The following is a 24,703-nucleotide window of genomic DNA, read 5'->3' on the forward strand; positions in this document are numbered from 1 at the left end:
CAGGCTTAACATTACGCCTCAACATTCGAACACGCATTGTACCGTGGTTCAGCCGTGTGTCAGGAGGCTGGTGGGAGCGCTCGTTTACCCAGGCAGCTTTGGGTATGTTTAATATGTCTCAACACAACGCCACGCAGAGATACTTGAACTAGCTCTAAGCAGGGACTGGCAAGGTTAACCAGGCTGGGCAGACCTGTGCTCACACGCATCCGCCGCCTCCGGGAGCTCAGCTAGCCTGTTCAGACCGTCTGTGTGCTGCTGCATCGCGCCTTGTTAAAACACACTGCCTGCGATACGCCTTTACTGGGGAGCAGCGACAGGTCACCTCTGCTACCCACCTCTGCACCACATCAGTCATCCTCAAAGCTGCCCGCACATACAGGCAGCTAAATTGTATTGCTGCAGGGGGCTTGCACGCACCTTCTTTTCGACATCAGACTCAAAAGGACTACATAAATACCAGCTTCTTTCTCTGAGCCTCAGCCCATTTACAAGTATACCATTAAGTTTTACAGTAATCTTATACAGCCCTATGGCAGCAATGACTTGGTGCTATTATACCCATTTTAGAGAGAGGTAAATTTTAATGTAAAGTCCTGGCACCCTCAACAGAGAGTCACCAGGGACTTTTGGTAGCTTGGCCAAGCTCAGGTATGCTACAGCGGTCTCTGCAGCTTGTGGGGCACAGCCCAAGAGGACAGCACCAAAAGATGCCTCCAGCCAGGAGACAAAACTGCCTGGTTTCACATACAGCTGAACATCAGGTACACAGACATATATATATATATATATATAAAATAGTATATATAAAATATATCCTTAATGCACACAGGCACACAATTTTTTACACTTTCTATGAATCATACCCTACAACCTGCCTGTGCTTGCCAGGAGACTGAAATCTTATCACCACACTCTTAAGAACATCATTAAGAGGCTTAAAGAATAGAGACGCTGTGTGTCTCCTTCAACACAAACTTTGCTGTATTTTTGAGGCTGATGCAAAACTTCAGCTGCAGTGCAGAACAATAAACAATACATATTTTATAACGGCAGCACAAAAATAGCATGCGATATTTCTTTCCGGGGTCTGCTAGTGCTGCTCTTCTGCTTTAAGATCACAAGAGAAGAAAAAGCACAGCTTATTTTGAGTGCCTTCCATTCAACGTTCTTTATTATTTATTTATTTATTTATCTAACTTATTTTTCCTTTTTGTCCTTTGCAGCCCAGCTTCTGCACTAAGGGCTTTAGCACATCTACTTTTCACAGTGGCTTCCCTGGGATATTTTACCTATTTCGCCTCTTCAAATGTTTATCTTCACCAGGCGTAAAAGAAGAAAAGCTTGATTCCCTCCGGGTGATGCAATGTTTCTGCATGGCATTTCAATAGCATCCTGTTATTCAAACAATTAGAAATCACAGAGACCATGCACGGAATTATCAGCATACTGCACAGAGATTTTTATTATTATGTAGTGCATAATGAAAATGATTTGAAGGACCCCAAAGCACCATAACAGAAGGAAGCGCTGAATAATCAGGTGATTTTTTTTTTTTTTTTGGACTGCAAGAGACCAAAACATTGGTTACTGGACATATGTCAAGCTAAAATGCTCTAAAGTGGTGAATATATTTATTGCTGCCCTTCCTTGCATACCAAATGCAACATAATCTGGGAGTCTAGCTGGAGTGCAGAGCCAGGAGCTAGGGCAATTGCCGTACAGCTGCCACGCTGCTGCTGCTTAATAGCAGGGAGTGACTGGCAAGGCTTAAAAATACGTATGGATTTTTCAGAGCACATTTGTTATGACAGGTCACAGAGGTTGTTTCAAAATGGTTTCATGGACCGGTCCTGGAGGCACCTCGCCTTACAGCTGTGAGGAGAGCAGCCTGGGTGCTGGCTCCTTTCCGGAGCCAGACCAGCTTGGTGAGGAGCTGGTCCCATGCTCCACCAGTTTTCAAGGCTTCATCCTGGAGACTGCAGCTCATGAAAACTGCTTTAATCTGCTGTGCAAGACACTGCAACTTGATTCCTAATTGTCCTTTTGTTTTTCCTGTAACTTTCTTTCCTAAATTTCTGACAAAAAAACATCACAAACTTCACCTTTGCTTCCCTCTTACAATTCAAAGCACCAATTATAATGTGACCTTCATCTGGCTTCCCAATGCCTCTAGTGCCCTCAACAGTACATTGAATTGTATGCTAACACCTTTAGGGCAAAATAAATGTCTCATTTTATTTTTTTTTAAATATCATTCCTATTTAAAAGGAACTAAGTTGTGTAAAGCAGTCTTTGCTAGACTGGATGCCTTAAACCCAAATGGAGAAACTAGAGAATTACAAGGCTGACAACTGGGTTTGAAGGGCTATGGAAAAATCCTCACGCTAGCTGTGTGACTAGAGAAGAAAATTCTAATTCTGTTCACGTGCCAATTCAAGTGTCTGCAGGTATCTAATGTGTGAAGTTTATTTAAAGCCCATAGAATAAAATAAATGCCTTTTTATGGTTTGCCTACACTTGGTGTCCTTCATGTCTCTACAGTCTGTGTTAAAACAAAGCTTTGCTGACTGTTTCTCTCCCTCTGTAAACATTTGAGGCTGTCCTTCACGAACGTTTTATCGCTGTGTGCCTCAGACTGCTGATATTGTTCGCTCCTGTCTTGAAGCCAGCAGAATAATGAGAATCGTTCCCACAAATCCCAGCATTTCACCCCAGCCTGCAACAGCCAGTGGGAATATTGCAATGTCTGGTGGGAAGCATGGGACAACCATCTAGCTGCATGCAGGTCCTGGCATGGACCTTGCCATGCAGCAAGGCTCGGTCTGCTCACGAAGAACTGTGGTATCAACTGGGATGGGACCAATGGCAAATTTCTGGTAACAGCTTTGTTAACTACACCAGAAGTTACTTCTGAACGCAGACCCTGATTTACCAGTGAGACTAAAGGGATGACAGCCCTCCTGCCAGCAGAGACCAGCGCATTGCAAGCCCCGTCCCACGCAGCACGTGAGCCATCCGTTGCCAGTGGGGAAGGCAAGGCAGGCTTAGAACTGACCTTCCTAAAACTAGTGCGAAGACGACAATGGTAAAATAATCCTTCCTTGTAAAGGCTCCCTCCACACGTGCAAAATCAGACTAACTCTCACCATAAACTGCTCTGCATCCTCCAACACGTGTGCCTCCTGCTTCTGAGGAGACCTGCCTGAGGCAGCACCATCTGAACTGGCTGCGTACTCCAGGCTATCCTGCTTGGTAGGGTGACTTAAATTACAAAACAAAATCCAGTCCAGCTATTTAATAAAATTTTAAGAGGATACTCCAGGCTTTCCTTCAGACCTTGTTTGCACCTCCTGCACAGACAGAAGTAAGGCAAGATAACCTCATGTCATCCTGCACAGTGATGAAATGAGATCTCGGCCCATAGGTATGAGACTGGGACTGATGCAACCCCATTCAAATCACTGCACGTGCAAGAAGGAGAGAGCAGTAGTAACCCTCTTTTTCCTCAGAGCATTCAGGTCTGTAGGTGAAAGCTGCTGTACAAAAGTAGATATTACTAATGGCTGGGGACGCTGCCTCTTGTCTTGCTGTCTCATGATGACCACAGCAGCTAACTGCCTTTGGGATCAAGCCCCAGGGGGAAAGTACCACTGCCAGGGAAAGGAAGATGAACAAATGAATGAAACGTGCCGTCTCAAGAGCACGTCCTTGCCAGCAAACTAACCAGATGAGAGTAACCATCTTCAGGTCTGGGACAGGGAGCACTGGAATCCACCTGCAGCTCCCGAAAGGGACACGCTGCAAGCACTGCACCCTGGCCGGGACGGGTGTCCCTGGGGCACCCGTGCTCCTCCGCATGGGAGAGCTTCGTTACAAAATGGGCAGGCTGAGAGACAGCAATTAAGCCTGTACATCTAGACGCATCTCACACAGGCTTTTAGCTGTGACTTGCACGTGGGAAAGGACCAGGGCAGTAGATGGATGCCGTGGGGAAGGGACACCTGCCACCCTGCAGGGGCCGTGAGAGCCGAGGTCAGCCCTTGCGCGTCAGCTCCTATTGAGTTCTCCTGAGGCTCATATTTAATGCATGGGATGTATTTTTAATGGCTTAGATGTGTGAACAAATCATGGCCTTGATGTTCTAACATGGGTGTGTGAAGGAGCCTCCGACCTTCTGCAATGGATGCAGTTTTAATTTAATAGTTAACATAAAGTGGGATGGAAGAGATGAAGCATTCTACTAAGACATTTGATAATAAATTGGAAAGTGCTTTCCCAGTACTTTACATAGTTATTCTCTCTGCTGATCTAGTTAGCCAACACATGTAATTCTGAGCTACAAAGTTGTATTCCTGCTTTCGTAAACATACTTACATAAAACTCAATAACAACACAGTCTATTTATTGCTAAAATGCTAGTAGGAAATTGGAAAAGGTATAAATACAATTCATTGCTGGTGATCTCCTGCCCCCTGAAGGCACTGTAAGGCTCCAAATCTTGCTCAGTTCACAGCATCATAAAACCGAAGCAATAAACGTCACTCCTTTCTTGATTGCACATTAGGCCAATCGGCTTTTTATTGCGACTAAATAGGCCGTCACGAAGGCGCTGCTCAGTTTACTACTAGGGTGTGACTTTGGCTAAATGGGGGGGACAGACAGGGAGGAAAGATTATTTTTAAATAACAAAAAGGGGAAAAGAAAACAGGGAAAAAAGGTGCAAAAGTGCATTCCTCTCCAAGGTCTCTGCACTTGCTCTTCCGTGCTGTAATGCCCTGATGTACACAGACGATTATGTGTCAATGCACATTAATATTTGATGTGCATTATCATATTATCCCTTCTGTGCACTTTCACAACCTGGTGAGCCCAGGCTCTCCCAGCCACGAGGTTACACAACCAAGTGGTGGCTTTGCCTCGGAGCACCCGCGCACAGCTCTGCCCTTGCAGAGCCAAAAGGGATCCTTTCGTATACCTCCCACAAAGCAGCAGGAGCTAGGCATGATCTTTACGACGCCCTGTATTACAGCAAGAGCACAAAACAGACTGCCAAAACCGTTCCTTCAAATGCAAATAAAGGTGTGAGCTCAGAAGGCTGCTACATTTTCCTACCTAGGACTGAAAACTGCAGTCACAGCTGATGTCAGAGGAGTGAAAAAAAAAAACCTCCTGGGTTCATTTGCTCCCCTGTTAAACTGGGCACATAAAGTGGTTGCTTTCTGCCATGCTGTCACTTGTATATGTTGTATATAGAAATTTCCTGAAAATAGAGAGGGATGCTGTTGCTGTCTCACACAATGCCCAGCCATGCACGTGCACCCTTGTAACACGCACAGATCGGCGTTAACGCAGTCCACAGCCACAGCCTCAATGCTAGCCGAGCTGCTATCCCACACATCCTCCAGCTGTCCCTGCCACATAAACGTTTACCTGCTCCACGCTGGGCGTGCCATTTCAGCCTCCAAGCCAGGCAGAGGGAAGGCAGGTGAGGAGAACCTCCCTGCTGCCTTCAGCTAGTGTCCCCAAAACCCTCCCGAGCCTCTGTGCATGGGCAGTTGCTGCGGCTCCTCCCTGCTCTCCCGCAAACAACAAAATGGACTAGCCGCAAGTCAGCTTTAGGTTTTTTTCCCTGGTCCCACAGTCCTCTGTCCTTTCCCAGCCCATTTCCCCAGACTTCTCTGCCATGACCATCCATCCCTCTGTGCCTCCATGCCTCCCGTCCACACACCACATGCTGAATGTAGGGGTAGGAATCTTGGCCGTGGAAACCTAACAGGAAAATTTGGCTATTTTGAGCCATGCTTTTCAAATTATTGCAGCTTTTTTTTTTTTTTTTCCAACTCTAATGTTGACAGACTAGTAACTGTGAAGACAAACAGCAGCTCTACATGTCTAACAAGCCTTCCCCCCCTTAAATTTCAGAAGAATTTGTGTCTTGCTCCTACAGGAGCATAGCACCATGATAATACAAGAAAACCCCCAAAAGTCTTAGAAGTTATGTTTGGCTTTTCACAAATCAGTATTTCCTCTGAAGCAGCTGAAGGAGTCAGTAAGCCAACTTCTGCTTTTATCATCACAATTTCCAACTTATTCCTTTGCACTCTGTGAACAACTACACATTTACACTCCAACAGAGTCTGTTCTCCCTTCTGCCAGCAAAAGGCTCTACTGGCTACTGAGAAGTTACGCCACGGTTATGATACCGGGAGAGAACTTTTGTTTCACTGAAGTCAGTGGAAAAACTTTTACTGACTTCCATAAGCTGGAAGTTCACTTTCTGAAACTAAAACACAAGTTTAGATCACCATCTGAAAAGAGGTGCACAAGGAAAAAAATCTATAAGCTTTATGACTGTGTAGGGTATTATCCCCTGGACACACAGCGAGTTTTGCTGTAATTGCAAAAGATGTTTTTTATTACAAAACCAAACGTTAGGGATTCTGGTTTTTGGATAAGAGATGTATGTGTCATATAGGGTCCCTAAAAGACCTACTTGGGTGAGTAGTACAGATTGAACACAATGTGGGTTTGCATTTATCTGAGAACATTTAGAGCCGTGATGTATAGTCTACATGACAGACTTCCTCAATGTATAGAGAAAATATAGCCAATTTCTTTGTGTAGGCTGAATTATTTACTAGAGTGTTCCAAAGTGTATTGGTAATAAAACACTATGAAGTATAAGTAACTCCACACAATCTTGGCTTATGTTAAAACCATTTTTTTTAGAGAATGTTATTAAGAAAATAAATCCTGAGAATCTGGAAAGGCAGGAGTTTGTCAAATGAACATAAACCTCTGAAGGACTGAGTTGACTCAATGGATAGAAAGGTCAAATTCTCCAAACCACCATCCTAAGGGAGCTGGGAATCAGTCTCACTTCAAAATTAAATAGGCTATTTTGGCACAGGATGAAGGACACAAAGATGGTAAGGCGATTTTGTGAAACTTACCTGACTGGGAAAAATGGCTGGTTTTAACTAAAAACAAATCAAATGTATGTAGAGTAAACCAATTTCACCAGATGGCCAAACAAGCCATCATTTTTCCAAGCATTAACTTTCTAGCCAAGCACTTTCTAGTACTGCATTCAGTTGAGAAATACAACGTGCTCATTCCTGCCTCCTGCTCCTCAAAAAGACTGGATCATAAGCTGCTCTTAGAGAATCATCCTCTGAAGATAAAGCTGATTTCTTGTTCCCTGATCTTCCCTTGCTCTTTCTGCAGACTCATTGCTGAGAAAGAGGAAAACCACATATTTTTGGTTTGATTTAAGGTCTTTCAGAAGTCAGTGGGGATCTTTCTCTGGCTATGGTTGGACACAAAGTCACTTTTTCACCTGGGCTAGTTTTATGTTGAAACCATTCACTGAGAGAGTCCTACAATATCTCAGTAGCTTGCCAGCAAGAAACCTGATAGGAACTGGGGTGTTCATGCAATGTTCACCTGGGGACCTTATTTTCTGACTCTTACATGATGTTTAGACAGTGGTTGCTAGTAAGCCTGAAGCTTTCACCTAAGCTGGAACTGCTGAAGCTTTCTTCTTGTTTGTGCTGTGGACAGTTCAAGCTATGCTTTTGTATTTTGCTAGTTTTCGTGCTTTTGTGCCAGTTCACATGGCATTTCTTTGTACAGCCCAAATGAAGGAACATGTCCAGGTTCTTTATTCAACTCTCACGCCCCAGACAGCAGGTCTTGCTGACCAGCCTCTGATGGAAGCCACCAACCTGTCCCTTCCTCTGAGCAGGTTTCATAATTAAAATATCATGTATGGACAGGTAGGTGTCATCTTGCTTTTTTTCTAATGTTCCCAATGTTTTGTCTTTCATTGTAAATCCTTCATTGACCAATTTCCAGTTCAAATCTTGTTGCTTGGGCTACATTTTTACAGTATTGCTGCCTCTTAGCCCACTGCATGGTATGTCTACAGTTATCTCAACATGGCGTCTCAACAGTTACGCTAGAAGTCAGCTGCTTTCTTTTTATTTCAAAATCTTTTAACCATAGAAAATGCACCAAATGAAATGTTTACAGTTAAGTGGGCTAATTTCTGCACAGACACTGGAGGTAGCTCTGTTATTAGGCTGGGGTTAAGATAAGTGACAAGGGTGTAAGAGGGTGTAAGCCACTTGGCCGTCTCCTGCTGTGCAATGCAGAGATTGCATACTGTAGTCCCTTTAACTGTCCTCTGTAAACCCTTGCCTGGATTGTTATTAGATATGACTACTAAGCTCCACATGAAGATTTATGCAGCAGCAGCTTCACTTTGTGCCTTAGGTACGATCTCAAGTTAAGCAGAAATTTAAGTCTTTGCAGGGTTGCTTTTTTTTAATGATATGATTCCATTACTCTGTTTATTTGAACCACAAGTCCAATGAGTATGTTGAAGTGTTATCCCTAGCCATGAACGAAGATCTACTTTTTCTCTAAAAGAGAAACGAAAGCAGCAGAAAATGGCAATATATCTACTGTATAATGCACGGGACATTTCAGATGTTAAAGTAGCTCGTTGTTTCTGCATCTGGAACAAGTAGGTCACACATAGTTATTATACACACTGCTGAACATGAAGCAGCCAATACCCGTGTAATGTATGTGAGTTTTCAAGCTACCTTTTAGTACTTTATAGTAGTACAGCATCTTGTTTGCAGATGCTGCGGTTGAGAGCAACTGATTGAAGGGGGAAGGGACCCAAAGCTGACTGACCTAATTGCTGTGTGGATTGAGAAGCTGGCAAAATCATTAGTTTCTTTTATACGTTTTCTTTCTATACTATAATAAAGATAAATATTGATTGCTAGAGCAATATTGATTGTAGGGGTCACTGCTGATGGCAGCTGCATGATTTGCACAAATATCTCCCATGTACAGTGTCGCTTATTTGCATGAGAATGCAGTTTCACCATCCTCATGTGTTGCAGACTGTTCACTTGCCTATAGGAGCATTTACCCAAACTATATATATCAGTGATTAGCAGTAAAATATGAAACGAAGGATTGAAACAGTTCATCTTCTTAATATGTTCTGTGTGTGTGACTGTCTGCTGCGGGTAAGTGGAGTTTATTGTCCCAGCCTTGCGGAAAGAAGTGCAGGACACAAGGGACCTGCTGTAATTATGCTGCAACATCACCACCTCACTTGGGAATACCACTCAGCTGCACAGCACGCCTGAGACTGATGCTTGTTCCTTCACCCACTGACCTAGACACTGAACATACCAAGCCCCTTCATTCAGGCCTGGATGCCTGCTCCCAGTTTTGGGCCCTCAGGGACACAGTGTCCCCACAGAATGGCTTCAGCGTCTTCTCCTGAGCGGAACCTGCCCGGTGGGATCCTTGTCCATTTGTGAGAAATGGAAAAGGCTCCTCCAGCATGGGCCAAGCTCGTGAGGAGGGAGAAAAGTTGCCTACCACAAGCATGGTGCCTATGGTAGAGCACAAAACCCTAGGCAGAGCCAAGGAGGAGTCCTTGGGGTGTGTGGGACCAAGTTGCGGGAAGCAGCAGGGGTATTTACACCCCTTTTTATCACTGGTGCAGACCCCTGAGTGGCCCATTCGAGGTCAGGCACCTCCTGCCAGGGATACTGCTGCTTCTCTCCTCCACCTGCAGCCTCCAGGAAGGAGGAAGGGGAAGGCAGAGGAGCAATCTGCAGAGATGGCCTCCTCACCTCCTCGGACACTGCCAGGCTGCACGGAAAGCACTCTCTCCTGAGCACGTTATACATCTCTGCATGTCTCTCTTCTAGCTAGGAAACTGCATCTTATTCTGGGCAATCCTGCACTTTGAGACTGCTGCTGGCTGACCTGCTGATATTGAAATTCAAAGGAAAAGCATGCATATTTAACCCCAATTCATCATTTTGATTTTGATTAACTCTACAAGTCAGAGGTTTGCAGGCTTTAATCTTGTTTTAAGAAAATACTCCTGTCCTCTCTTCTCGGCATTTTCCAACAGGAAATTCAACAGAAGGGTTTTTCCTATTATTTATCTCCTTCCACTTACTTGGACACATCGTGGGCCTCTGAAATAGCTGCCCAGTATCTATCCGAACCATGGCTTGTCCAGTGTAGAGTGCTCTTATTTCCTCAGTGGCCCATAAGGAGGAGATTAATACTGGAATCCAGGTTTCTGACATAGTTATGCACTGACACTAAGCCACTTCAGCAGATGAGCAGGCACTCCATTTGGTGAGTACTATTTATATACAGTGAGTGAGTATTTCATAGATGCTTTTTGGAAGATCTTAGAACTACACCACGGTTCACAATGTTACGCTTCATTCTTTATTTCCTTTCAAGTACATCTCTCGGGGTGTAATGTTGAGTAGTCCTGTCTTACAAAATCAATTATTCCTTAGCCAGTTCAGAAATAAAACCCAAAGTAAGCAACACCAAATGTCTGATTTACCAATAGATTGCAATCCAGTGCTAAAGAGCATAGCCACTGCCCTGCTTTAAATATTCATGAAGCCCACTGGTGCAAAATGCATTAAAGGTGGGAATAATGCCAGTAATACACGATCCTCTTAGTGACAAGAAGCTTTCACATATTAAAGTAGCAAGATGTTAAAGACTTTCAACTGAACAGTCTTTGTTTTTAACCTAGAGAAAGAGATTCACTAACGGAATGCCAAATTCCATTCACTCTCGTGATATTAGACTGCAGAATAGGATAATGATACATGTGTGCTTTACCATGCCGTGGAAAACCTGTTATTACAGTGGATTCTTTTCTGCCTTTTCTTTGTACTTTCCAGAAAATTTTCACACACATATTTTACCCCTTTGAGTAGTCTTCTATGTGCCAAACCCCCTATCAGAATCCCAGGAGTCTAGCCATTAACAGATTGTTTTTATGCAAATAAAAAGATTTAAAAATAATGGTGACACAGTACAATAGCACAATTTAGCTGAGTGACAACTGGCAATGAATAACAAAAAAAAAAAAAAAAAGAAAGAGTTAAACCAGAGACAAGGGACTGCAGAATAACAGACTGTGGCAATGCAGAATAATGTTAATTGTCACTTTAAATCATCAGCAGCCCAACCACATCTGCTATCACACCTGTGCTCTCTTCTCTGATCTACTCTGGCACCCTAGAAATATTAGGCAAACAGCCAGCCTCGTACCTGCAGCTCTCTGTGGTCTGGCTCTGCTACCAGCTTGCATCCCTCTTACCTGGAATGGATCAGGCACTGACCCTGCACCCTCAAACTGTTTCTGATTGATAGGGGACACTGCTGGTGCTGGGCTTGTCACCCTGTAACAACAGGTCCCGGGGCCACTGGGACTCACTGACCCCATTTGGATTTTACAAACCTCATCACTCAGGTGAGATAGCTAAAGGAGCCCTGCTTACATCTGAAATCTGATCCACATAAAAATAGTGATAAAATAATAAACTGATTTTTTTTTTTTCCCCACTTAATCTAAGGACATTTTCTGCACACCAAATCTTGGCAGGGGGAGCAGGAGAATATGTCTATCTGGTGCCAAACATGGAAATTCAATTAACGTACATTGGAAAGAGGGATCTAGGTCTCCCATACATACTCCGCTTTTATTCTAGAAATAAGAATAACAAAGAGCTAACAGCCAGAAGGCTCATTTTTTAGAAAGACGTTTATCCAAGACTAATCAGGGGGCAGGGACAGGAAAACAGGGCTCTGTTACGGCATATGAAGTTGTTTACTTCAAAGCAGACCTTTAACAGGCTTTACATGGTCTTTGTACTTCTGGTCGGAAATCTGCTTTCCTGCCTTTTAACAGTTTGTCTGGTAGCATCTTCCTAGTAAATGCCCTTCGCTGCTTCCCGCCCCAAGAAGCATCCTCCCCTGCAGAAAGACGGGCTGTCAATAAAGATTGAGAACTTCAGCTCCTGCAGTCATTACGCTGCTCCATATAAGCGAAGTTGTTTTAAAGGGGAGGAATTACATAGTGCCAAAGCTGCAGTGGGAACATTACTGGGGTAAGTTGGATTGGGCTATTTTATCGAGCTATTTCTGGAAAAAAATAAACACTGCTACTCAGTGCTTATGATTAATAATGTTATCTTGTAGCTAATTTTATTCCTTGCCCCTCTCTTCTCCTGCCTTCCAATTTGGAAGTGCACTTAATTATGAAAACATGAGCACTAGACTGTGAATTTTGATATATTAATTTTACCATGGTTTTGTTTCTACACTGCACACCAAAACTCTCAAGGACAACCGGTGAAGGATGCAATGAAAATCCTGACACCTGGCCTAACTTCCTTAAGCAAAGTCAAAACCAAGCAATTTCTTCCATACAAATCTCATTACGTTATTGCAAACCTATAACCATGATGCATCTTGCTCCTGTTTTTCAACACCCCAATTTCTTTTGATGACTGGAGCCAGAGCAAGGCCTCTGTGCTTTGTTTACTTGGTGTTTTTTAAAGACTAGAACTAGAGGTTATTAAACGCCTGGCAAGACAAAACCAAAACGAGCACAAATGGATGACCATATTCCTAAGCTTCTTCACTGAACAGCAGAAATGTTCATAATTTCATTCCTGACCAGCAGTGCAAGGATGCCTTGCCTGGATGAGGTGCCCAACACTGGGCCCAGTTATCATGTTCACCATTCATTCATTGACTCCTCTCTCTGCTCCATTCCTACCGTGCAAGTTAGAGTTCGGACAATATTGCGTTACTGACATCTCACTGCCCAGTCTCTGTATCCATCCTTTAGCTACCACCAGCCCACAGCTGCAGAAGCATCATCCAGACCACAGCTCTAACATTTGCATGATTATTTTGTTGTCTTTCTAAATTTGTATGAATTACTTAGATAGAAATATGAGGCTTGGCATTAAGGCAGCGTTAGAAGTACAGCTCTGTGAATAGCGACTTTTTTGATCTATTGGCTGTTCCAAAATCACAATGAAATGATTAGCTTAAAGTTGACTTAATATATGTTTGCATAGTTTCTAAGCAAAAAAATAATAAAAAAAAAATTCTGAGTAGATAGAGTTATTTTCCTTCAGCTTATGTGATTAAGGTTTAAAATAATAATTAAAAAAAAGTTTTTTTGAAACCTCTTCTAAAAAATAAAAAATAAAACAATTCCCATTGAGAAAATGTCTAAATGTACACTCTAATTATTTCAAACATTCAAGGGTTAGGTCTTCAACTCCAGCAACTAGGAAAAATCGAGACAGATTTCCCAGCGTGTCTAATGCCACACATGAATTAACATGATGATAACACTAATGATATTTTTTAACTGGAAAAGCTTTAGGTCAATTATTTTTCCCAATTCTATTTTTACCAAAGTATAAAGCTGTAAAACCCCAGATGGAATAACGTAAGTTATAACAGCAACAAAATGGATAACTGTGTTTATAGACTTTGTCTAAATTGTGCATGTTCCAAAATTATAAACCAGACTGTTTTATACATTTTTTTCAGAGTAATAACCACTTCAATCACTGTGTGATGAATCTCTGGGTGCGGAAAATTGAATATCTAATATTTTTAATGCTTTCTAAGCCACAGTACCTTTAAATAATAAAACATTCATTAAAATAGAAGAGTAGACCAAATTACTGTACCAAACATCTTCTGCATCTTCGTCACACTCTGCCCCAAACTGGCAAATGTCACAGGTCGATGTCTCTTTTTGATTGGTTTCACCTGAGCCTTCATTGACTGTTTAATGGAAAGCAGAAGAATATACATTAGTAAAGACAGCACTGTAGCAAAGCACTTCTCTCTTTCTAGAAAAATCTATTCACCGCGTCAGCTCAATGTGCTGCTCACTGAGCCGATGCCTGGCCAACAGACAGTGTTTTTGAATGGGGCCAACGCAGAGATTTCCATGTTGGTCTGTGATAAATTCCCTGAATTATGGAGTAAAAGGAAAACTGGAGAAAGACCCTTCCTCTTCCTTTTCCACTTAAACAATGATCCCTTCAAGCTGCAGCTCGGGCAGGTTGTGTCACCACGGAGCCTCACCGCTTTCTTCCCTGGGAAAATAATGGAGGTGTATAGATAGCATCACACGCTGCCTTGTGTCTTTTACCGGTGACGGCCTTGAGATGGACCCGAGAGGAAGTTTTCCTCGAAAATGTTTTGAAATTACCTGCCATGTGGTGCAATCTAGTCCATTCCAAAGGCAAAACATTTTTCTCTTCAGAAGCACAGCTACCAGCCCCAAGGACTAGTTATCTCTGGCAGGAAAGATTTAGTGCTGTCCAGAGGAGGGGACGATCTCCAGCATAGGTTAAATCTGAAACCCAGGAAAGTCAACACCCTTGTCTGCAATTGTGTAAGGTTTGTAACTGGCCCTTAAGTCAAAAACATGAAGGTACTGAGGGGAAAATAAAAATACGGGTATAAGAGGACTGCAAAAAAATGTTGACGGCTGAGTACTGAAAGAGAGAAAGAGACCACTAAGGCAGGCACCCAGAAGAGGGTTTGTTAAAAGATCTAAAAGAAACATCATCTATGTTTTTATTGAAGTATATAAGCACCTTCTGATATCTTTCAATAGGTGCTGCTTTCTAGCAAGACACAGTACCTAGCGATATCCTTCTGCCGGTTACAGAATAATTAAACTAACCCAGACTTAAAGTATCAATCAGCTTTGACTGATGTTATCTGCATAAACAGCCTCTGCAGTGTCATCCTTTCATTCGGAGTCAGCACTGTGGCGCAGGCTTACTGCACATTTGGGTCCAGCCTACCAAGGCTGGTGGACACGCTGAAGCGTGTCGGTAGCCCCACTGACACTGATGGGACAAATCACCTGCCTGATGTCGTGCATCCACTGCATGAGACCCCGTTAACCTGGGTGTTACTGGAGGCTCCCGGGTTGGAGTGCTCTGACTTCAAATATGCTGCTTTTATTATTTCCCCAAGAAAGAAGAACAGTCCCAAGCTTTCACAAAGCTGTTGGAGGAGAAAGGGCTTTTGCCCCTAAAAGAGAAAGTGTGACCCCAATGTCTGATTTCTTAACCTGGACAAGTTATTTAACCTCTGTCCTGTTCCCCACTGTGTAAAATGGGAATAATACCACTTTCTACCAACAAAGAATATGGAAACAAGTTTATTAAAGATTGTGATATGCTTAGATACTACAGTGACACAGACCACAGAAATAACTAAGGTAGATGGTTTGTCTCCGTAGGTTTTTCCCAAGGCTTAATATAGTCAAAGAAAATGTTGATATGTTTAGGTATGAGCTATGCCGCAGCAATTTCTTATCAGTCTTACTTGAATTTAGACTATATTCAAATTAAAAAAAAATTACCTATGATGAGCATTATGATGATCCTAAAAGGAAAAAAAAATAGGGGTTTGCCCCATTTGTAGAACTTTGCTTACCTTTATATCCACAAAGTTCATGTACAAAAAACCCAAAGGGGAAACTCAGAAAACATAGTCTGGATTTTTGTTCTACTGCATTGTCAGGTTTTGTAGGGAGGGTCTGAGCTGTGGTTTTTCTGTTTCCTTAAATGACTGAGGAATTCTTCAGGCTCATATTTTATAACAGCCAACATACGAAGGTGGACAGGGTGTCCAAGGGCCATGTCCTCACACCATTAGCATCTTCATGTGCCAAGTGTGTGATCCTGACCCAACAGCACTGGGAGGCTCACGCTGCTGTACAGCTCCTCCCCACTTCTCTGCAGCTGCATCCAGGCCCGGGTTTTTCACTGAGTTTCATTTATATGTTAAATTTGAAATATTTTTTTCCTAGGAGATAACTTTGACAGCCAATTTTGGCAGGGAATTTCCAGTGGTTAAGACATTAGACAGGACACATGATCTGCTGCTTTGCTGTGCCACAGTTTCACCAGCTGTGAAAGGGGAACAGAATATTTGGCAGATACTTTGGGAGCTGTAACGAATGACTGCATGGAAGGTACAACGGGACATACAGGCAGAAGACTTCCTATGACAGCGGAGCACTCCCTACCTACCAGGAATATAACAATTGCTCCAGTTCAGGAGGATGAAAACATATTTTTTATGGAAAAGACCTATATTTTTTAAATGCTGTTATTCTGCAAATCACTTTCCTTATATTTCCTTTTAATTAAAAACATATGCCCTATTTTTTTTTTCCTCCTTGTAATGTTTCTATTTATAACTGTCCATCCGGTGTGGTTTGACCAGGGACTTCACATGGTTCCACATCACAAGCTGACTAAAACAACTATTTAAGTCATTAAAGGAAGGCATTTGAAAGATTGAGCATTCTGAAGAAAACTGATTTAGAGAGGAACATCCACATTAAGGCACAATGCAGTTCTTAATTTCTGCTAGAAAATAACAGGTCACTCCTTCATATTTTTCTGAAGAAGCTCTGCATCCAGCGTTCCACAATGAATGTGCACATTGCCATTAAATGTCCGAGCATGCAGCGGTCTTGATTGAAAAAGACAGCTGTTTATCTCTCTCTCTCTCTCTCTCCCCTTCTGTTTTCAATAACCACAGATAATATTATTCTTTACACTTCCTTAAGGTGTGTTTTTTCTCCCTACACAAACATATACACTGGCAAGCACACCCACACCCACAACTGACACACGCGAGGGTTTGTTTTCTCCATGCTGTGCAGGTAAGTGCTTTGATAAATCTGGACATCTTAGAAAGAGTTATTTTCCCAATATTTCCTGCTGCTTTTTAGCTTGAGGACTAGTAGATGCTCATTTTCTAAGGTGACTCTTTCCTTTTTTTTTTCTTGCTGCACTTGCTGATTTGCACTTGCTTTCATATCTCAACTGAAAAAAAAAAAGTTAGCAAAAATAATCTAGTTTCTGGATTCCTCTTCTAAAAATAAAAGGAGTACGATTCTCTTTTCCGCATGCACGTTACGTAGTTCTCATATTAGCAACATGTTGTGGTTTATCACCAAGACCCTGTAGGAACACAGTAGGGCTCCAGAGAGCTGAAGCTCACTGCTTATTACTCACCCAATTGAGAAATGTTAAGCTGCAAGTACCTATTTGTATTAGCAAGATTAGCAACTTCCAGAGTTCCAGGAAATGTGCTAACATGGGTTAGAAGGTCACTAACATTATCTGAAAGTCACTTCAAAGACTATCTCAATCTCCTAAGCAATATAAATTCTTTAGCTGGGAAGGCACTACACACAATTTACAGAGTCAATGGACTGTGGTAACCACAACAGCTCCTGTTTTAATCATTTGGTCCTTTTCTGGCGTTCTGACTGCGCTCAGATCAGGTAGTTGTGATTTCAAGAATATCTGTATTGCTTGCAAGTCCCACAAGAAAGAAACCATTTTGGAGACATTTTACTTTGTTTCCATAGCTGAAAAAACAGAGTGAAAGTATCACCGGTAGATTGGTTTGACTCTGTCCTTATCTCTCTGACTTGACTCCTCATGGTGGTGTATCTTTGCCATTGTTGAAAGAAGAACTTCAAACAAAGCTTGCTCTAGCTCATCCTAACAGGATATCCACTTTTTAGCGGATAAAATATAGGTAATAATAAAAATCACATGGAGATGCAGGTTGATGGCCATTTTTGTATTTTGGAATGAAAGACAATGTGCAAATTAAAATGAGGAGGGGAAGAATGCTCTTCAGAGCAGCTGAGGTGATCTCGCCACAGGCTTCAGTCCTAACAGGACTGCTCTGGGCACGTGACAAGGCGAGTGGACAACGTGAGAAAGCTCTGTGAAACCAGGGCAGAGAAGCCAGCAGAATTTACTAAACGTGTTAGAACAAACACTACCTGCACCTCTACCAAATGGCTAAAAACACCTCACAAACTTGACCAATAAAAGCCCAGATGCTGCAAGCAACTTCAGTCTAATCAATAAGTCTTTTTTCCTGAAAGCATTAGCTCGGTCAAAACCTGCAAAGTGAGAAAAATGAAGGGTGCGAAGCAGGGGGTCAACTCATGAATGACTCTGCTCTCCAAGTCTGGCAGAGGCTCAGAATGGCATTACGGTCAAAATGAAAAGAAAATGGCCTACCGTATGGGTAATAAATCCAAACTCTGACATGCCTTGTTCTGCTTTACTCCTGCCGTCTGGCTCCATCTCAATAAGTACAAATTTGCTCTCTCTCACACACACAAACATGCTGGGGAAATTACTTATCGCATAAGAAAATGGTGTCTACCCAGCTCAGGACCCGACTCAGAACTTCTTACAGAGAACTGAAATATTCTCCTTCACACCAACGGGCCTTTGATACATTTCTCCATACCACCAAGGGTCAGTCCTTGAAACCACCTCCCCACTATCGATGGGCAGGTTATTTAAATGGTGTCAGGGTTGTGCCATACCTGAGCTGGCTGCCCAGGAAACCAGACCACCTTTCCCAGTGTCTATATTGCTTCAGGCCCATCCTGGGTACCTCCAAGTTGCCATTCTCAGCCAAGTGCTGGAAAAGGTTAATAGGATGACTTCAGCGTGATGCAAATACCTAACAGGGTTTTCAGGGAGGAACTAGATGTATCCAGCCAGCTCAGATTGCTGATAAAATGTGCTCTTATCTTCTCACTAAAGACCATGTAGATACAGCCTGACACTGCTTTGATGTCGGTCAGACTCAATTTGCAGTGTTTTCCAGCTCTCATATTTCTACTGTGACTCTCAGGTTATATTTTTTCTTAAAATCACAGCCAGTGGATCATCTCAATGTGTAAGAATCTCAGTTTCTACGTATATTTGTTTTGAAAGGTATGTCTAACCTTTAGGGCTGTGGAGAAAAAGCTTGCGAGTGTATTAAACACCAGAACCTATTGAATTTATAATTTTTAAAAACAAATTCTTTTTGTAGCGCTGATTCATGTTTTTTCAGTCCTGTGCAATGCTGAGTTTATGTTGGACAGGAAAGAAGTACTTCTGAAACAGCTCGCTCTTGTGCAAGGCCCTGTGCTGAGCTCACCCGCACCTTGTGCTGAAGGCTCAGATTCTGCCCTGAATTAAGTCTAATTAGTGCAAGAAAACAGTGTCTGGGAACTGCCCTGAGTTCAGTAAATAACAAGTATAAAAACTGTTTCACATTATGACTAAGCGCCGCTGCTCTCTAGTTCTGTCTTTATTTTTTACCTCCTGTCTTGCTTCCTCTCGTGCCTTCCTTCCCATTCTCTTTTGGCTTCTTTCCTTTCCCTGCCACCCCCAATTTTTCAGTTGCAATTACCCTAACGCAGGCCCCGGCACGGAGCAGCTCTGGCAGCCCTGCAGACGAGGTGCTACTGCTGTGAGGAGAGGCATGGGCCCATGCAAAGCCGCATGCCTCTCACTTTGCACAGCTCAATGTCTTAGAAACCTTAGAAGCCTTCTCCAGCTGTCACCCAGTCCAGGGGCTTGGAGGCCTCCCCTGGCAAGATGGGTAGCCTTCACACCCTCTGAACATCATTTATTGTGGCTAAAAGTGGATGGCACAGGAACGGTTTCACAGGAACAGCATTGCTCCTCTGCATCTATCTGATTGCGGTTCTCTCCTTTCAGCAGGCACAACTGGAGGTCTCCAGGAGCATCCGGCTCTGAAGTCAGGACGACCCCCTAGAGACCTCTGTAGGGACTTGCCTGTATTTGTACAACCGTGGCCAGGAGGGAATGGATTCAATTCTTACTCAAAGTTTATTTATTCTAAATAAAACACCATTTGCTTGTTTCTGTCTCATGCATATCCCTGCTGCTCCCGCAGTGCATTTGATAAAAAATTAAATACGATTAGTCGAGGCCAGTTTCTCCTAGCAAATATCTCTAATGGCATTTCAAAAGGAATGGCTCATTGAATAAAACCCTATTGTAAGCTTTCTGAATGCTGACATGAAACAGCTGTGATTATTGCACCCTTGTGCGGTCCCCCTACAAAATTTGATGTTTGCCTGGTGTATGTGGGATGCCAACATTGCAGATTTATGAAGGTGTACGATGACCACCACTGACAGTATTTGCCAGCTTGAGGAAGAGGAGGCTCATTTAAATTTTGCCAAGAGCTTCCCCTCATAAACATCTTTGAGTAAAAAGCCAAATAGCACGTGGGGACTATTCATCTCTGCCTTGCATTAATTTAATTTTAAAGAGAAATCACTTTCTTGCAGGAGAATTTTCAAGGAATAGATACAGCTTGTTGTAAAAACATGTCTGCAATGCTGCCAAAGCTTTTGTGGCATCAGTCCCTGCTCTCATGTATTTCAATAAGTCCAACAGCGCGAACAAAGCAACCAAGTGGACATGCCCACACAGCTGGATGGATGCAGTGTGACGGGTCACCAATCAAGGCCGTTATTAAAGAGCCTGGAAGGAGATTACTGTAGTCCTAATTGCAAAGACCAGAAGATTTTTCAGGATCAAAGAGAAAGATGATGTCTGATTCCTCCCTCAGGTTGACTTGCCTGGCCACACAGATCATTAAACTTAAGCGCTGTGTCAAGGCAGATGGGAAGCTGCAGTTCAGGAAAATACCCAATATCATAATGCTTTTTTTATTTGTCAGAAAAACTGCCATCAAAGGTTACTCAGGGGGAGAGTCAAGTGTGAGTCACTTGTGGCTAGCTGGCTCTATGTGCCAGAAGGGAGGGGAGCGCGCCAGGCTCAAAACGCTCTTCATCCCTTCTGTGAACTGCCAAACACCCTGTCCCTGTGGACCTGAAAGAGCCCCAGCATCTTCGGGATTTGCTGAAAAGCAGGGACTGGTTCTGGCCCCTCCTCTTCCTCTTGTGTGTCTGGGCAGAAGGTGCATCCCATACTGCCTGAAACAGGAGCTTACTGCTGGATACCTTATGCCTGATGCACTAAACACATGATGCAAAGATAATCTGATGGACGGAACATATGGACTATATACATGCTGTAACATTGCATTTACAGCAAATTCTATCAAGCAAATACTGCATTAGATATAGGTTCAGTTGGAGGAATATGAGTCAGCAGTGCCTTCTGCTGCAGGGGAAGATGCTACAGTTGGACGTATACCACAGAAATTACCTGTCTGTGCTTTCCCTGACCTCTGTCAAGAATCCACATCCCACCTGAGGTTCTAAGCACTTTTATTCATTCTAGGCAGAGAGGAACCTGGATCAGTGAACTTAGAGAAATTCAGTGAAAAAAATAAGGAAGGATCCAGCCCATGGCTTCACAAAGCCTACAATAAGGAAGTTCCAAATGGGTGATATGACTTTCCAGGGCTTCCCGCACTGAAAGGGTGCTTTTGCCAGCTTCCTACCTGGTGGAAAGATTAACAGAAGACTTGAATGTGAACCCTTACAGCTACTCATCTTTCAAGAAACAGAATGAAAGGAACAAAGATAAAACCTAAAAGAGCTGTCTAGCATCCACTTGGTGACTACTTTGGTTTTAAGGTCTTTGTCACTTTGCTCTTGATTTAAGTCTGTGTATCCTTTTGAATATTAGTATGGCTAGCAAGATAGCAACATCATACATAAAAATGTTCTTTATTCCAGAAGAGATGAAACTCCCAGTGGTAAAAGAAGATTTAGGTATCTCTGAAGATTTCTTATCGCTGTGCAACATAACTCTCTAATGGTTCAGTGCCTTGGAGGGTCATCTGAGATCACCTATCACATAAATCAAATAGGTGGCAGGCTACAAGAGTGGAAGCCTATAGCAATTTCATGTCTTTGCTCACAGACATCAAATCTATCTTTTAGGCAGACTATAGAGGAGATAATATGCCACTCTATTTAAGCCACTGAAGAAACCCAAATCTGGGTATTAACCAATATTAGGAAGCTGCTCCTAGTCTTGACTGCACCACAATTATCTTGGGAAATGACTGGTTTTAAATCCTAAAACGCAGACTGCAGACACTGGTCCTGGTTCTAATTTACGCTAAGGCTTCTGTATATCATTCTGGCAATAGAAGGGAGTGCCAGAGCCAGTGAAAGTCCAATTTACTTTATGTCCCATTTACATAATCAGGGTGGTGTGAAGTGGCTCTACTGTAAAAATGACTTGGGTCTACCTTTCACTGAACTCAACAAGAGGAGTGCAGTTTTCTTCCCCCACTCCACTTTTTTTCCATGTTATACTCCACTCTGTTTATTTCTGTGGTGTTAATGCAGGTTACACACACGAGTCACTGAGAGCAGGCGCAGCCCCGGAGCTCAGAAGTCGAGAAGACACGTGCCAAGCTCGTGCTCTGCAATGGGGTCTCAGAAGGAGGCAGCTCAGTCAGGTGCCAAAACTGGCAGTCAAAAACCATGTTCAGCCAGGCTGTACCATCGTGGTTGGGAGCCACAACGGATCGCTCCTTACCTGCCTCTTCCTCCACCAGCTCAGCGCTCAGCCTGTATCCAAAGGGCAATCCCCAATCCCCCTTCACATCTCCTGCCCCAGAAGAAGTTAACATTTCTGCAGTAGCACTCCCTGATCTGCAATTGTCACTGCTGAGCTGATCCTCTAAACTTGCACAAGCAGGGCTCACCCCTGTGTTTGAGTCTTTCTCTATAAGTGAGAATTTCCATTTAAAGAAAAAAGAAAATCTGGCTCAGAGCTAGTTGTCAAAATATCCCTCCTGACACGTGTAACGGTATTTCTGCCTTCCCAGGCCTGTAGCTAGGCAGTCCTTGGGCCTCTGCTGTAGCTCAGGGTCCACAGGAGTGCGGGCACCCAAGGAACTTGCTAGAAGCTAAGATAAGGGCACCTGCAAAGTTTCTAAGTCCTGTAGGAGGAGATACAATATTTATGCGACATAGATCCTGTCTTTTATATAACCCTATTCTTCAACAAATGCGTAAATATACTGTACTAGTTAATTGCATGAAAAAGTCCAGGAATAAGATGACCTTTCAGGACAAATTGGAAAAAATCAGTTGAACTGTGTTTTTCCTTTTTATTTCCATTATTAGTGGGAAGTTGAGGCACTGCGTGGCTAGCACCATTACTGGCTTATTGTACTCCTTGGTTTACAGTTTATGCAGCAGAATAGTCATGTCCACAGTACAAAAACCATGCCAAATACTGGCAGAACCGCTGAAAGCCTTAGCGGAAAGGCAAGGGAGCTCATGAGTAGCACAGCCACTCCTGGTAGGGTGGCAAAGATTTAGGAGACGAAGCCTTCATGGGCCAGGTCTGTGGATAAACTGGGGATCTATTTTTGTGCTGTCACCCAGAATTTACGTGACTATGTAGGGAAAAACCTCCCAGACCTCCACTAACAGGACAAACAAGTTGAGTGCGGCACGCCAAACTCAGCCTTGATGCGAGCAGCAGAGAAGCATGGATTTGAATCCATTTATACCAGAACAATGTTGCCCTTCTGAGTATAATTTTAAAGATGTGTTTATGATATAGGGGGAGCCATATGGCACGAAAGGTTTAAACATTTAATCTCACTTAGCTTCAATACACTGCACATACAGAAAATTGGAAGCCCAGCAGGAAAATGCCAGATTTCATTCTCACTTAGTTGTGATTAACCTTTACGAGCTCGCTCACAGTCACCTGCGAAGTCAGTCAGGGCAGGCAGGCTGTGAAAGCCCTGACTTTCCGCTCTGGCCAAGGCACCGCAACCCTTGAGCTTGAGCTCTCCGAGGGCTGTGCTGCCCCAAATGTGGGCCTCTTCCAGCTGAACGGCAGCACACCCTGTTCCATACCTTCCCGCGGGTATGGAAAGTGCAGAAGGGAACTATAGGGAGCAAATGACCTGGAGGGACTCTCCCCATTCTCTTCCTACAACTGCACTTCTCTGCATGGCTCAGGTGGGCCAAGTTTAGAGCAGCCGTACACTGGCAGATGGATGCAAAGCAAATAGCTGATACATATCTCACTTTGCAAGTATGCTCTTTCTCATTAATATTGATTCCCACACACAAACACTTTAGCTATATTCACTGATTGCATTACCATTGCAGAAGTGTAATTAACAAATTAAAAGGGAGGACTGTGATTCAGTTTAATTTGGGGAAAATCTTAAAAAAAAAAAAAAAAAAAAAAAGAAAGAAAAAGGAGGAGAGTCTGATGTTTGAGGATCATTCCCCTCTGCTATTCATTTTGATGCCTTGGACATGCTCTAAGAGAAATGCTTTCATCAAAACAAACATGTCCTGAGTATGCTGCAGTACTGGCATACACGGGCACTTGAAGAAGCATCAACGAGACAAAAAACAAACAAATGAAAGAAATCATGACAGATGCTAAACAAGTTACTAGATTGCAAATGAAGGTGTATCATCATGGAGAGAGGAAGGGGGAAAATGCCAGTTGGAAGCTGCTCAGACTCATCTGAGACTGCCAGCTTATTCACAAAAACTTATGAAAAGCAACACAGAACACGCACACCATCAGAAGCCAAAGTTTCACTGCTCTTCTCTCCAAAAGACAACTGAGCACACCTGGAAGAATGGCTGCAAAACGATATCTACTTCCCCTCCTATCTCCTATGAAAAACACCTTTCAGGTGATCTAGCATTATGAGAAACCATAATCATTAAGGATTGATCATGCTAATATAATTTTCTGGATGGCTTATTAACCTACTAAGACATGTTTTTCTCTACTTCCCTTCATTAGCGACAGCAATAATTAGGTAAGGACAGAGTAACAAAATTGATCATATGCTACTGCCGAAGGGGACAGAGAATGTATCGTGGACATTTAGCATAATGTTTTCCAAAGTCGAGATGCATTAATTCTATTTAGTAACACAGCTATTTTCTGCCTTTGATAGAAGGAATCTATTAACGTAGATATTGTATAACAGAAGCTGTATTGTCCTATTC

The 24,703-nt window shown here is 42.9% G+C and overlaps 1 protein-coding gene across 1 annotated transcript in view; it reads right to left on the reverse strand.

The window, feature by feature from the left end:
• Positions 1-24,703, reverse strand: part of TMEFF2 (transmembrane protein with EGF like and two follistatin like domains 2) — a 132,461-nt gene that overhangs the window by 40,967 nt on the left and 66,791 nt on the right. Inside the window, exon 5 of the mRNA XM_087733926.1 lies at positions 13,581-13,677. Within this exon, the coding sequence (XP_087590052.1) occupies positions 13,581-13,677 (97 nt within the window). The remainder of the gene's footprint in view (positions 1-13,580; positions 13,678-24,703) is intronic.

Source organism: Nipponia nippon, unplaced genomic scaffold (assembly GCF_047370975.1).
Source record: "Nipponia nippon isolate SJK-2023a ecotype South Korea unplaced genomic scaffold, ASM4737097v1 scaffold_5, whole genome shotgun sequence".
In the NCBI taxonomy this organism is placed as follows: Eukaryota; Metazoa; Chordata; class Aves; order Pelecaniformes; family Threskiornithidae; genus Nipponia; species Nipponia nippon.